Source organism: Lepisma saccharinum, chromosome 3, assembly GCF_977018435.1.
Source record: "Lepisma saccharinum chromosome 3, izLepSacc3.1, whole genome shotgun sequence".
Taxonomy (NCBI): Eukaryota; Metazoa; Arthropoda; class Insecta; order Zygentoma; family Lepismatidae; genus Lepisma; species Lepisma saccharinum.
This window is the reverse complement of record NC_139231.1, coordinates 101,043,941-101,060,548: the sequence shown is the minus strand read 5'-3', so window position 1 is coordinate 101,060,548 and position 16,608 is coordinate 101,043,941. Positions and strand designations below refer to the sequence as shown.

The 16,608-nt window shown below is 35.8% G+C and overlaps 1 protein-coding gene across 1 annotated transcript; it reads right to left on the bottom strand.

The window, feature by feature from the left end:
• Positions 1-1,652: 1,652 nt before the first annotated feature.
• Positions 1,653-15,868, bottom strand: LOC145985920 (uncharacterized). The gene is made up of 3 exons (XM_083120057.1): positions 15,733-15,868; positions 6,321-6,503; positions 1,653-2,006 (listed from the first exon to the last, which is right to left on the bottom strand). The coding sequence occupies exons 1-3, from the start codon at positions 15,766-15,768 to the stop codon at positions 1,758-1,760; spliced, it is 468 nt and encodes a 155-aa protein (XP_082976183.1). The 5' UTR covers positions 15,769-15,868; the 3' UTR covers positions 1,653-1,757.
• Positions 15,869-16,608: the final 740 nt, after the last annotated feature.

The window sequence follows — 16,608 nt, the reverse complement described above, 5'->3', positions numbered from 1 at the left end:
CAAATATGGAAAATAAAAACTTAATTTTTCAAGTTTTCACGCCATGTTCAAAGATAATACAAAATATAACTGGTTTCAGGTTCATACATAAATATGTATTTACATATAAATCCATTCCCTGATAATGAGATTGAGGCAATATGTTATCTTTTAGTTTGTAGAGGGTATATTTTTCACATTTTAAAATATGAAGCATTGCTGTTTCTAAGAAGTATCACAACCACAATCACACCTATTCACATGCCTGGGCCTACATTTCCAGTGACATCACGCTTCACCAGTGGTTGGCACCACCTTCCCTCCTTTAATATACTTTTCCATTCAGCTACACAAGAGCCCCAATTGTTTGGACAAAGTCAAAATGTTCTTTATTTCTAGTTTAGCAACCTAGCAACTATTTTCCACACATTCTGGATTTCCATGTTCTATGACCTTCCATATTATTGGGAATTTTAACACATTGAATCCCAGAATATTTTCAACAATGTGAAACAATTTATTTTTTGATCTTACTATACATGTGTTATACATAAAAATAAAGGCATTTTCTTTGCATACACGATAAAAAAGAAACAATTAGAATCTGTGTATTCTTGCATGTGAGATAGATGTTCAACATAGTCCATGTTTTTCATATACTGAAATAGTCCATACTTCTAATAATAAACAGTGGTGGCGATTGGGTTCCAAAACTAGGGGGCCATGGTGCAAAAACTATGGTGAGCAAGAGCAATTTACTTTTCTTTGGTACATAAGGTATAGCATAGAATGGGGACAAAGTGGCAAAAAGTGGGGGGCAACTGCCCCCCCCCTGTCACTCCACCTAATCACTGCCACTAACCCTTAGTATGAAACACAGGCTGTGTGCAAGTAAATAACTCATTACAAGTAAATAAATAAGTGTTCCATTTTTTTCGATATTTCAAGTAAACACATTGGTCAAGTGCATGGGCACCCATAGAGTTTTCTCAGGGAAGGGGGCTCTTAAAGGTTCTAAGGGAGGGGGCTCTTTGTAACTCCAAACATTCAAGTAATATTGCCGTACTATGCACGTGCATTGGACACTCACCATATCCAGGATGCTCGTGCATACCACGAGCATGGGATCCAATGTGTTAACAAGATTTTTCTTTAAAAAAAAAATAATACATGTATTCAAATAAATGCACCCAATGATTTTTTATTGCATACTATATGTATTTTAATTGCATCTTTTAATTTACTACAATAGAGTAGGTATGTAAAAAAAAAGTCATGTTCGCTACAAGATAACCTCTACCAAAATACATATCTTAAAAGTATCTCTTAGCTACATGAAATAAATATGGCTGACAGGTACTACATTCATGTTCTCTGTATTCATGAGCATCTATTAAATAATATTAGACCAAGTAAATATATTAACGAAACTTCACAGGAGTTCCTAATCTAAATATATTTTGTACTCTACAAAATATTTTAAAATACAACCTGGTAGTAATGGACAAGAAAATCAGGTTGAAAAAAGTATTGTCCCTTCAACTTCTAAATGCAATTGGTTGTGACATTTTGAAATAAATGAGTACAAATAGATTTAGTGATTAAAGTTACACCCTAGCAAACCATTAGAAATGTAGGTATAAATGCATGTATGAACATTAAAAATATTAATATATATAACAATAATATATATTTCAAACAGTCATACAGTACAGATATTAAATAAAAATCACATAATTGGTAAATTCATTCACAAAACAAAATCACTTTCTCCTTAATTATGCCTTCCAGCTTGTCACAAATATCTTTCTATTGATTTCAGACAGTACAAGACCATACTGTTTTTCTTTCTCAGGAGTAATATTTGCCATCACATCTTCTTCCTCTTCTACTAGCTCCTCCTTTTTCTCACGTTTCATTTTTCTCTTTCGTTTCTTCCTAATCTTGTTGTCATCGTCATCATATTCTCTTTTAGCTTCATCATCTGCACTTGTAACACTAGTCCTATGTAGTCTTGATCTTTGAAGCTATGCACAAAATGAACATAAAAAAACATTAATAAACGTTTATGATTTTTTTTTTAAATTTTAGTTTTTGGAAAAGTAACACAAAAAATTAACATCCCTACGTATACTAAGTACTCAGTTGAAACTATATCATATAACTCTACTACTTTTAGGTACTAGGATCACATATGAGATGATCAGAATAGTAAAATGGATGTAATTTAATCATGAGATCCACTTTGGCCAAACAATGTTGGCATAAAACGAATGGAAATTTTGCATTTTGTGGAGACTGCAAAATACTGGACTCAGAGGAAAAATAATCGAATAGTATCACTGATTCAAATCGAAATGGCACACTCAGATACACTACTCATGCATCATTATCCCCTCAGAAGTAGTGTTTCCCACAGAAACAGAAAGAAAAGAGGCATAAAATGCTGCAGAAGACATGTTTTTTGTTGTTGTTTTTGTTCCATCCTCAATGTTATCATGTCATTCATCCTCATTCTTACAAATCTAATCCAGAGAAGTTGACCAACATAAAATATGGAAAATACATATAACTATACATTGAGAGCTAACATTTTTTATTTTCCTTCCAGGTTTATGTTATTTTCCATCTCCTATTTATCTATTAGCCTAGATTTAATTCTGAAAGCCATACACTATTCCTACCCAATTTTGTATTTGTGTTTGATTCTTTCATATTCCATCCCGCTAAACTTTTTTAATACCTAATCTAGTATTATAAATGAGTATCCATACATTTTTCTTTTTCTTTTAGAAGATTACGTTCAAGTCCCGAGGATTTTCTTTCTGTATTGCTGTTAGTGTGAAATTTTGACAAATATATTATATTTTGGCTGTGGAGGATTGTTAGAAGAATGGTAAAAATATAACTACTTTATTTGCTAATTTTCATAAATTCCAGCCTAATCTTGTGTTTCACTATACAAAAGACAATCTCAGTGAACTTCCATATGTTTACAAATCCAGAAATGTGTTTTTGTCATCCTTTTTTTTCTTTTCAGGTGTCACTTTAAACGAAGGTGTCTTATTCCATTTCTCTACATACAAATGGAAGTAGTTCCCTTGTAGTCTACAGTTGTTACAAGCATAAAAACAGTTTTTTTGTTGTGACATTTCAGGAGAATACATGCTCCCTTCATCAGAAATTTATTTCTTTAATCATAAATGTTTTATATGCTTGTAATAAACGTAGACTTCAAGGTAGACTTCTACCTTTTCATATGACTCTAAAATATGTGTCATCTACATTTTCAATTTCACTTTCAAAATATTCCAGAACCTAATTATCAAATCATGAGGATAATGAATTAATTACCAATGGCTAAATTTGGTCTTCAATTTGAAAAAAAAAAAAAAAAAGTACCAAAACATGTAATATCAATCCATATATATTGCTGATAATTTATTACATACTAGGTTTAACAATTTTTTAACTTAATCCTATCAACATCTATATAATGCAAATTGTTGGCACTTTCTTCTTTACCAACATTTTGTTTTAATTTTATTCACCAAATTTACATTTTTGATTTACAAATGTAAAAATATGTCATTTTAAAACAATATATACCGTATTTACGCATGTATAGTGTGCGTGTGTGTATAATGCGCACTCTGGTTTTGGATGGGTAAAAGTGACAAAAAAAAATATATCTTGTATATAATGCGCAGCTTTCTTAGTTGTAGGTTGTAAATCTCTTGCTATGCTGATCAAGAGTGAATGACATCATACCTATTCAATTGCTCATTCCTTCTTTTTCAAAATATATACTTTCTCTTTCCGTGACTAATGTAACATTTATACGAGGCACATTCAGGACCTTCCAAATAGCAATTAGCAGCACAAGATTTCTTTCATTAAGGAATTTACATACTCCATGTATGTCATATTATTTTGGCAGTAATACATTTTAATTTCTATTATCTTCCTTATGTTTTCTTTCATCCAAAGTACCATAAAAATCAGAACGTTTCTTCATTTTTTGATGAACTTATTTCAATCGCATTTTACATTAGTGTCGTTATCTTGTATGGAATACTGTTTCCATATTCAGAAACTGCAGGATTCAAGCTTTACAACGATATATATCATGATAGGGTTCCGTAAACATGAAAAATCAATGCAAGTGTCCCAAAATCATGGAATGACCCTGTACAGTTTCATGTTGGCTGTCTCAATTATTCCGTGCATAGTACGCACCACAGTTTTTGGAGGCAAAAATTTTGAAAAAAAGTGCACATTATACATGAGTAAATACGGTAATTCAAAGTGCAGATATGTCTTAAAATCGAAGTTTGCTATGAATGTAGATGTAAGATATATCCATGTTATTTATTCACTTATGAAGGTAATTTCAATATTCTTATATGATGGAGACCTCTGAAAAACTTTTATACTTATCATTTTTATGAATTTTTTATACCTTCTTAAAGGGGTGTTCTAATCATAATGTGACCAAAGTATGTATGAATGATTGATTACGAGGGCTGCTGGAAAAGTTTCTGCAATCAACATGAAAAAAGACGTGAAATTCTGGGAATGGTTCTATTGTTTTTCAAGGTATTCACACTTAAGATCGATACACTTTTGCATACGCTCAAACCAATTTTGAAATAATTTTTTCCACTCTGAAGCTGATACATCAGAAACCACTGTTCGGAATGCGTCAACTGCTGCTTCAGGCAACACAAATCGCTCACCACACATCTTATTTTTCATGAGTGGGAATAAAAATAAGTTATTAGGTGATAAATCAGGTGAGTACGGAGAATGATTCATTAATACGACATTTTTACTAGACTAAAAATCAACAGTTTGGAATGCTGAGTGGGCACTGGCGTTGTCGTGGTCAAGAATAATGTGACGATTTGGGTTTGTTTTACTCAGTTCATTAATGACCTCTGGCAAACAAATTGTTGTATACCACTCAGCATTTACAGTCCTTCGATCTTCTAAACCTATTGTTGCCACATGTCTGGTATAACCGAAGAAACAAGCAATCATTTGCTTGGCAGCACTCCTCAAACGAACAACTTTTGTTGGTTCTGGCTCACTTTGAAACACCCAAACAGTGGATTGCTATTTAGTTTTGGGTTTGTATGAATAGATCCAAGTTTCGTCCCCTGTAACGATATAGTACACCAAATTTGACTTGCCTCAGTTGAATTTTTTGAGCATTTCTTTATACTAATTTACAGGAGCCTGTTTTTGAGCTTCGGTCAAGTTGTGTGGGATCCAACGGCTTGAAAGTTTCCGTACGTTCAGATGACCGTGCAAAATCGTAAGTATTGTTTTCATGTCAATGTTCAAGGATGCCTGAATCTCACGGTATGTCACATGCTGATCTCTCTCAATCATTTCACGCACAGCATCAACATTACTGGCAACAACAGACGTGGATGGACGACCTTCACAAAATTCATCACTGAGAAATGTGTGACCATGCAGGAATTCGGAAAACCAATTGTACACAGTCCTATTGAATGGTGCTTCATCCCCAAAAGCCAAATGAAGTCGCTCGATGCATTGTTTCAGTGTTAAACTACATTTGAAATCATAAAAAATCATTGCCCGAAAGTGTTCACGAGAAATTTCCATTTATCACATGAAACTACTTCTAAAAATTGCTGTGAAAAATTAACGAATAGGCTTAAACAAACAATCAAAGATAATTTAAACATATAAAAGGTCTATTCTTCCGATTTTTATAATAGCGGAACACTAGCACCACTGTTGGTGGTAGTTTGCAGATACTTTTCCAGTAACCCTTGCATTAATTTTGTTCTGATGTGCTTTAAACACATTTTCAAGGCCTAATCAAAATCTATTTTAACCATTCAATACAAGAAATCTGACATAAAATTATAAATAGGGGTAACATAATAATTATATAAAAACATTCTATGGTAATGGTTCCGATTGTTTTATGATTTTTTTCAAATTCTCCTAGCAGGAAGACTAATTATCATAGAATTTTGGCAATGATTGTCAAACGAAATTTGAACCTTCCTTAAAGTAATGAGCACTGTTTGGATTTCGAAAAAGTTATTTATATTGAAAAAAAAAAAAACATAAAAATTACCTTACGAAGGATGCGCACTTCCCATGGACAATGTATTTTCTGTTGACAAGCAACTGTAAGTATCGTAGATTAGTGGGAATTAATGCAGAAGTAAATCGGAACCTTAGCAGAATGCATTTACAGACATTAATTTAATGCTAAGAGAACCAAATCTGGTAATGCACCTATCTGTTCTTCTATTCATGAACACAAAAATATGTAATAAAATAGTGAAAAATACCTTCTTCAGTTGAGTGTCATACTCCAAAGCATCATAATAGTGTGGCTTTTCTCGTTTCACTCGCTCCGTCCTACGTCTTTTCACTTCCCCATCATCTTGACCTCCAGATTTATGAATACTTACAGCACGGCGAGCCAGGAAAAACATGTGACCACACGGACATGCCTTGCAAGCAACTGGAACCTATCAGAAAATATTATTAGTCAATACATTGGTATTTGAAGAGTTTAGTAATTTCACTTTTTTTATATTCCAAGACAAACAATATACTCCCTCTGTCCCATAATTATTGTCCTGTACACCTTTGGTTGTTGTCTCATAATAATTGCCCAATATTCAAACTGTGACATTGGTGTATACAGAAGAAGAACATGAAACAAGGGAATGAGTCATACAACTTTACTACTCAAGGATCAGTAAAAGTTGTGCTTTCCATCTGCCTCTTCGTCTGTCATTCCTGTACTACCATTTTGGCATACCGGACTATATTCTCAAATTTACAGTGTAAATATTCACTTAAGGCAAAGTTTTGCACCAGCTTTAATATTGACAGAATGGGCACTGCTACTGAATAAAGCAAAACATAGGACAAGAGAGTATGAATTTCTCTCCAAATTGAAGTTGATTATTACTAGAGCCCGGAAGTTCAGGCATTTATTTTCCTTAAAATAGGCAGGCAAAAAGGCATTTATAATGTGGTAAATAGGCACTAAAAATGAAAAAAAGGCAAAATAAACTGAAAAAAGGCACATTTGGAAGTCGCTTACTTTTATCTATAATTTCTGGCAACATGTTAAAATCTACATTGGGAAGAGCATTTCAATTTTCTCCGTCTTGATTGCACATAACTACAAGGTGCTTTTTAAGTTCTCAACATTCATTGATAGTCGTCTGTCAGAGAGAATGTTTTTCATAATAGAAAATGATCTTTCTACTTCAACAGAAGTTATTGGAGCATACATATAACAAGCTAATGTAGCTGGACTCATTTTGGTAACAGCATTTTCACCTTTTAGAATATCACAAATTGTTTTCAATTGTTTCAAGTCCTCATTTGCACTCACTACCCGTTAGCACTTTTCCACAACAGCTCACCCCTTTTCTCCTGGCACTTCCATCATCTGGTGCATAGATTCCTCGAAGATTTTCATGGATGCTATAATTGTAATTGTCTCTGGCAATGCACCATAATGTGCAAAAGTAAACTTGAATAGCACAGGAGTTTTTTCACTTCACAAATTGAAGCCGCTTCATTTTCTGGAAGAGCATCTATCACCTCACTGATTTTTGGAAGGTTGTTAGCATAACATATAGCTGCTGATATCCAGGTTCCCTATCTCGTCAAGACTGGTTGTTGAGGTAAACTAAGCTCAATCGCAACTTCCTGAAATTTTCGGGTTCGAGAGGGAGATTTCAGAAATATTTTCTTTGTGTTCGAAATCAACCTGTCCACTTCAGCAGTCAATCATGCACAAGAAATGTTAACCGAAAGGCAATATCCTGACTCAGCATGAAATACTTTTTCTCACACTTTTTTCCTTCAGCAATGTTGAAACATGCGTGAGTTCAATATTACTTAAATAAGGCAAAAATTATTCACAGAATAAACGGAAGAAAAATAAATGCCAACAACGTTTTTTGGGAGAAAAATAATTTATATACACATTTTTCTTTAAAAAAATGTCAAATTTCATTGAAAAAGGCATTATAATTAAAAATAGGCAGTGGGGTCCCAAATAGGCAAAATGAAAAGGCTTCCAAAACATTCGAAACAACATAAGAAACGTATATCCGGAAAATTTTTATCAATATATGCAATAGATAATTATTTATAGTCTCCCATGTATTCCTTATGGACAAAAAACTTCAACTTCAAGTTAGTTAATCAAATGGAAATTCCGACTTTTCCTAACACAAGCAAAATATTCAACCTGTCCTGTTCCCACTGATGTGTTTTTCTACACCATCGGAAGTTTGACATTCCTAAGAGACAAGAAAAACAATACTCCCATACGTGTAATGTTAAGGTTTATCCCCCTCCTGCAACCATCCAGTGACAGACCCCTCTTTCCGCAGCATGCTGCGGGGAAAAGTCAGTGGGGGAGGAGCAGTTTCACAACTGGCTGGATGTAGAAACTGTCCCTCATGGCCTTAAGCTATAAAATTTCTGATTTATTAATAGTTTATTTTAATTTCTTTTTGAACTTTGCCATGCACTTTTTTTATAACTACATAATTTGGTAGATTGTTGAATACAGTAAAACCTCATTAATCTGGACTAATGGGGCGGATAAGTTGACCAGTTTAACGAAAGTCCGGATTAACTGAAATAACCTAAAAGAAGAGTAGAAAGTGCTTAAAATTCCGTTTATAGCAACAAAACACGTTTATTATGGTGTATTTAAAGTGCATAGGCCTAAATACACTATACAGTACAGTAAAATGTAAAGCAATACGACAATACAGTGCTTGTAGCCACATTTAAAACCTTGCATTCTGCTTTCTTTTTCTTTCCGGATTAAGTGAAGTCCGGCTTATCGGGGTTTGGATTAACGAGGTTTTACTGTATTAGATTATCATCTATTCTGGTGGAGTATGGATTTTGAGTGTGTTCTATTGAGCTACATGTGATAATATATTTTGTTTCATATAATGCTGTTTCATAAATGTAAAAGGAAGACAAGAGTTGCTATTTTGTATTCTCTAAACAAAATTTTGCATGATGCTCTACTTTTTATGCCTTCTAAAGACCTAATGGCTTGCTTTTGTTTGGCAAAAAAGGCTTCTACTTGAGTTTACCCAACTAATTAGCAATGTAACATTGCACAATACAGTGTAAAGACAGCCACATCACCTCCAAAATGTCCGAGATCGAGAATGTGTGGAATCCTACCCCTACATCCCCTAAATGGCATGGTGCTATATGTATGGGAAACTTTACTCTAAGTAGGTTATGATCCTTGGGCTTGACTGCCTTAGTATTTCTACTGTTTCCATCTTCTCCTGTACATGTATGCAACATTTTCAGACAGTGAATGGTCACTTGAACAAACTACTTTCCATCACATAATAGCTCACAAATTAATACTTTATACATGTGTAAAACACACAAATTAAATTCTCCATACTCAAATCAAGAAAACATGGAAGAGTTTGGAAATGAATGTGAAATAATGCTTCAATTTTGTAGATGTATTTGTATTTTTGTTATTTTACATCACATTTCTGTCACGTTTGGCTAATTGTGATGATGAGGATCAGTGAGGATTACATGAGATAAATGAAGGTACTCTTGCAGAGAACACCCATGCCCAATCTAGGACTCAAACCCATGAACTTCTGTGACAAGATAAAATTAGTAAATCAACTAATGCACTTGGTTACCGAGCAAGCTTCAACTTAATAGATTTGTGTGAATCTGTTGTGTGTGTGATGCAGTGATTACGTATAACTTTTGTACACAAAAGTAGGTTACAGTTGTAGTCATGCCATAAGTATCAGATGGTAGATATCTATTTCTGGCTTTAAAAGGTTAGATAAATAGAACACGAATGAACTTTGGAAATACGAAAGCAAACTAACCTACTCACACACACACTTTGAAGGGAACTGTGTTTTTTGTAAAATGTTGCATGTGTTAAGAACAACATTGATTGATTGAATTCAACATTTTGGGTGCATCAGCACTTAGGCTACTTTGCACCATCACATGATACGGGGTCTAGCCCTTTAAATTACGAAGAGACCTAATCAAGGACTGTGAAATTATTTGGATAGAACTCAATTTTCAAAAAAACAAAAAACTTCTTATTGGATCGTATTACCGCCCACATAAGAACTCTCCTATTTCCATCCTCGAAGCCTGCAGGGATTCGGTATTAGCAGCAATGACAAGTGGTGATATTATGTTATTTGGTGATTTCAACCTGTCCATCAATTGGGAAAGCCCAAATACGGGAACTATAAACTGCCAAAATGATCAGTGGTTTATTGATACGTTCATTCACGGAATTGGGTTAAACCAGTTCAACATGCGTAAAACACGTGGTGACAGCAACCTTGACTATGTACTGGCAACCCTGCCTAATATGCAGGTAACGACAGGAAAAAATCTTCTAACCTCCGACCATGACTCACTCGACGTCACGATGCACCTGCCTACCACGAAGAAAGACAAGGAATCCGTCAAGCAGAACCAACCCCCCCACCACCTATGGCGAAAAGCTCCATGGAATGCCATCCAGCGGGCGCTCAATGTCTACCCTTGGTTTTTGTTGATGGAAGAAGAAGTGAACGAAGCCGTTGAGAACTTTGTCGAAATTCTGCATGCCACGATAAAGGACTTCGTGCCCACTGCGAGACCGAGATCTACCAAATACCCCGTCTGGTTCGACAGAGAAGTTCTCTTTGTGTTAAAAAATAAAAAACAGGCTTGGTACCTATGGAAGCAGCACCCTAATGTTCACACTCACGGTACCTATTGTGACATCAGACGTCATTCAAAATACCTACTCAGGAAAAAATATAGTGAACATATAAATAACATAACAACCGAATGTAATACAAACCCGAAGAGATTCTTCACTTTACTAAATTCAAGAAAACAAAGCCCACGTATACCTAAAGAAATTGTTCACAATACTGATATTGCTAGTGGAGAAGAAAGAGCCGAACTTTTCAATGTTTTTTTTCATCAGAACTTCTCACCTCCCTCAGTTTCCGACCCTCTCCCCCACTTAAATGCTGTCTGTCCTCACACACTATCTTCAATCAAAACATCCCCCGAGGAAGTAAAATACCTTCTCGCTTCATTGCCCCTCCACCGGTCCCTAGGTCCAGATGAAATCCCCACAATATTCCTTCGTAAAACTGCTGACCCCTTGGCTCTTCCTCTGTCTGCCTTACTCAACAAATGTTTCTCTAAGGGTGTGTTTCCGAAAAACTTCAAACGGGCCAACATTGTGCCCATTCACAAAACTGGAGATAAAAAATGTGTAAAATCCTATAGACCAATCTCACTTCTATCGCCACTATCAATTATTTGTGAAAAAATCATCAAAAACAGGTTACTTCAGTTTACGTCACCATATATCAACACAGCACAACATGGTTTTCTTCCAGGCAGCTCTTGCCTAACAAATCTTTCCGTCTTACTTTCGCATGCTGCCAGAGCTATTGATAATAACTCCCAACTTGACACCATATATTTGGACATTTCGAAAGCCTTTGACAAAATTAATCATAAATTTCTTCTTCATAAATTATCATCCAGATTTAACATCCATGGCAAATTTCTCTCTTTACTCCAGGACTATCTCCATGAGCGTGAACAACGTGTTGTTCTTTCAGGTACCTCTTCTAACTTTCTTCCCGTTTTGTCTGGAGTTCCCCAGGGGAGTGTCTTAGGACCGCTCCTATTCCTTCTGTACATGGATGACCTCCCTGAAAAACTGTCCTCCCTCCCTATCAATATACTTTTGTTTGCGGATGATTGTAAACTCTTTAAGGAGATCTCATCGCATCATGACATGATGATTCTTCAAAATGCTCTCACAGAACTTGTTAAGTGGTGTCGTCAGTGGAATTTAAAACTAAACCCTCAGAAATGCTCTTTCCTTACTTATTCCCTAAAAAAGAACAAAGTGGTGTCTACTTATACTATTGAAAACAATCCAATCCAAAACGTTTCCACCCAAAAGGACCTAGGTATTGTCATGGATGAAAAACTCACCTTTAATTATCATATTATTGCTACCACTAAAAAAGCCATGCGCCTTCTCGGTCTTCTATACAGATTTAGCGAAATTCAAAACCCATCATCTCTTGCTTTATTCTTTAAATCTTTCATCTCGCCCATCCTCGAATACTGTTCCCCAATTTGGGCGATGGCCTCAAAAACCAATCTCACCAGAATAGATTCTGTTCTCAGTTTCTTTCTTGCAATTGTTCGCCATAGAATACCTTCCTTTCGACATGTATCCAAATCAGACACCATGGCTGCTCTGAATATTCACAATCCATCCTTTCGTCGGGATCTAGCTGACATGAAATTTTTATACAAGATAATAAATGGCAAACTCAGAACAGATCTCCTAATCAGTGAATTCACACTTAGGGTACCCCAAAAGCTAACGCGCAACCTGCAACTCTTCCACAACCCAACCACTAGGCTATCCCTTCTACAACGCTCCTTGTTTTACAGGCTCCCAGAAATCTACAACAAACTTCCCCTGAATGTAGATATTTTCCTTCCAGAACGAAATTTTTGTATATTACTGACGAAGAACATGTAAATCTATCCCATCTTGTTATTGTTTTTATCTTTTGTTATTTTTTGTTTCTACTTTATGATGTTTCAGTGTAAAATGGCCAAATAAGACTGTATCTGAAACTCTGAGTAAATAAATAAATAAATAAATAAATAAAATATAACTAATAACACAACTATATTGTTCGAGATTAACCTTTTGATTACCGAGCCCATTTTGCCATGTAACCCCCCATTTCCCGGGCCATTTTTTAGCAAAATGCAGAGTTTCATTTAGATGACTGTAGATTGGAGGCTAATTGCCCTAGACAGATGAATGAAGTACCATTATAAGCAGAATGAATCATAGATTCAGACTACATACAATTTATGCACATTGAGTGTATACGAGTATATGGATGTGGGGGAGGGGAGGAACCAGAAAATTCCAAATTTTCTTTAAAAAAAATCCCCCTCCACCCCTGGACAACAAAGTACAGGACATTGTAAAAATACACACGGAAATGATCGCAGGCATGTTTGGAACAAGAAAAAAATTGCACTATTATCATATGAGCAACAGAACACGACTTGTAACCCACTCCACGACATGTCTGTGTGCCACTGACTCAAGCCTGGGATGCAGTTACCTTGAAGCGCCTGTATATTGGAGGCTAATTGCCCTAGAAGGATGAATCAAGTACCGTTATATGCAGAATGAACCATAGATTCATACTACATACAATTTATGCACATTAAGTGTATATATGGATGGAGGGGGAGAGGAGGAACCGGAAAATTTCTGGGGAAAAGATCCCCTTCCCCCTGGACAGTATAGGACAGTGGTTCCAACTTCAGAAGGTCTGAGGGCCAAAATTATATCTAGCAGTTGATTGGCGGGCCGCATTTTTTTTTGGGGGGGGGGGGGATTAAAAATTACAAAAATTGTAAATACTGAACTGAAAATATGTAGTACTTTCGCATGACCTAAATTTCTAAAATGAGGCAATAGAAACAATGGAATCACAAATAAAAATTGTATAATTACAATTTATTTCACAAAAAAACCAATACTTATGGATGAACTGAAAGAAATGAAAAACACACCATACAAATAAGAATCCTTCATAGTAAGTGTTCAATGTGAAAATTGAGGCCGATCTACTTCTTTCAATAAAGTTGGAATGTCCACTTCAATTTCTGTATTTGAAAGTCTCAGAAGGTGAAGCAGTGAAGAATCTGCCAGTCGGCTTCTGTAGCGGTTCTTGATGAACTTCACTGAAGAAAAAACACTTTCAAACGTTCATTCCGCATAGCGAAGGGGTTGAAATGCATGGTGTGAAGAGAAAGTTACGTCACTTTTAGATTCTGATGATGATCACTATTGACTCCAAAATAAATTCTACCTGTGATATGGTCTTTCTTCACAGAGCTTCTGTTCCTTCAGTAAATATAGAACGTATTTTAATAAAATTAATGTAATTTGCAAACTGGCTTCGCGGGCCGCAAAAGAAGGCATCGCGGGCTGCCAGTTGGAAACCCCTGGTATAGGACATTGTCAAAATACACATTGAAATGATCGCATGTATGTTTGGAACAAGAAAAAAATTGCACTATTATCATATGAGCAATAGAACACAATTTGTACCCCCAAATGACATGTCTATGCGCCACTGACTCAGTTTCAAAGGAAGCCGTCATTTCCCCACCCCCTTTTTATGGAAGAAGAAGAGGTGCAAGAGTCTTTACAATGCAGTATATGTGTTAACAATAATATAAAAGAAGAAAATAGCAACATTATGACGTAAAAACTACGAACATGACAAGATATCTTTGAAAAGATAGGTGGGACCCCAGGGGTTACATGAACCTATCTTTTAAAAGATAGGTGGTAAACAAAAGGTTAAAATATTCTGACTTCCCTTAAAAGCTGAGCCTGGAAAGAGGCACTCAGCACAATCAAGGACAACACACACACACACAGTCCTACAAAGATTACACTGGCTATAGGTCCAGATGCCAGAGCCTCTATAGTCTGCAAAATGATTGACAATTGGGGGTACACCCCTGTTAAGAACAACATTTGGTAACAGTTTCATACATTGGAGACACATTTCTTCAATATTATACAAGAAACTACTTACGGAAATGAGTTTCTCCAAGGTTTAGAACGTTCGTCGAGGTATTTTCTTTCATTGTGGAATATATATGACTGGGAAATCATGTATTATTCAAGAGAAATATCTCACCGATGCACAATTGCCATTGCTTTCATTTGCTTGCCCTACGACAACCCGATGCTCCGAACGATTGATGGCGTAAGCCCCTGTCTGTGTTTCAACTCCCCCCCCCCCCCATTTTTTTTACTATGCTTGCCTAACGTAACCAAAAATAAACCTACCCTTATCGGGAATGATTCGTGGGGCTATCCGTCAGCTACCCGTGCATAATGTATAATTTCCACCGGTGACTAACACGATAGTAGGTATTTTTCGGTGAAGAAGTTTGAAACACTGCATACACACAACTTGAGTCAAGATGTGCCTGCCATATTGTGTGTTCCGGAAGCGAAGGAATAAAAAAAAAGGCACTCAGAATATGAAAAATTGAGTTTGTTTTCGTATAAAAAGCATAATGGCACCTTGAACTGTGTTCCGCAATACACAATTGGTAAGTACGAACCATGCGAAACACAAAATATGCGATTTATGAAACTGGTACCCAACATTTTTGAATAATTCAACACAATAGGTATGTAAAAAAAAGATAATTTAATTCTGCAACACAACAGTCAACAAATTGCGGCTTTGTGGGTACATGTATATGTCTGTATGCGAAATTAGATATACATCGAATTCATATTTGTACAAAGAAGGAATACTTTGCATTGAAAAGCAATAAGTGGAACGAAAGGGCAAGTTTAAGTTGAAGGATAGTGCCCGCGATATCAAAGGTGTAAATCGCTTTCCTCAAACTTCAAAATTATTTTTACATTCATTTCCAGTATTATAAACATTTTCTATCCTCCTGCATAATTTGTGAAAATCATAAAACAAACTGCACTTAAGCCATTTTCTCTTGCACAAATTTTCTAGATAATGAATAAAAAAATATAATGTTATTATTATAAATGCAATTGCAACATTTACCACGATATAAACTTACTTGCTGCTTGCACTTGGGACAGCATTTCGCAATCATTTCGCTTTTTGAAAAATTTGCAAAATAAAAGTTTGTTGTTGTTGTCAAATCGAGGAAAATAACAGATTACTCACACATCAACTCAGTGTTGCCAAAACAAATCATTGCCAACTGGCCGCCTTTGGCAGTCTTTAGGACACGGCCTTTATCTACTGGGTACTGCTGTTACTGCCGCCGCCACCACCACTTCTACTTCTGCTGCTGTTAATAGAAATTATGGTACACCACCCTGACACTGGATACACCTGCACTGCACCGAGTGTCAAAAAGTGCAGCGAACTGGACGGGGCTACAGTGACGTCCCGGAATCGGAAGTGCGCGGAGCTAGCTCTACTTTGAGTAGATTAACGGCTGTTCGTAAACTCCAGCCAAGTCAGACGAAGCCGGCTACATCTGTACGTAAACTCAATCCAAGTACGGCTAGCTCCGCCCACTTCCGGCTCCGTGACGTCACGGACTTAGCTCGTAAGATTCGTAAGCTGAGTTGGCTGACTGCAGACGAAAACTAGCAGAAAGCACGACGCAGGCGGTTTCAATCATTTACTTGATGCCTTCGTAAGTCAGAAAGATGGAAAAGGTGTAGTTAATGTTATCTTATAATTCTTTCCGTAGATGTATATATGGAAAAATATGCAAAAACTGGTATCCCAAGAGATAAAAAGTATAAAACAATGAAAAAAGAAGATTTTGATTTGAACTGTAATGAAATAAATATTTTAAAAGCCATTTCATTAACCATAATTCAAGGTTATTAGTTGGCAGTAATACACGGTACACTAAACTAAATTCACAAACCAATAAAATACTAAAAAAATAATTATTTTTGATGTGTAGACATAC

Excerpts from the sequence above, each read along its gene's own strand:
- LOC145985920 (XM_083120057.1), bottom strand. The coding sequence starts at position 15,768 with ATGATTGCGAAATGCTGTCCCAAGTGCAAGCAGCAA. Across the intron at positions 6,504-15,732 it reads GTCCCAAGTGCAAGCAGCAA|GTTCCAGTTGCTTGCAAGGC; the intron begins GTAAGTTTATAT and ends ATTTTCTGATAG. Across the intron at positions 2,007-6,320 it reads ATGACACTCAACTGAAGAAG|CTTCAAAGATCAAGACTACA; the intron begins GTATTTTTCACT and ends TTTTGTGCATAG.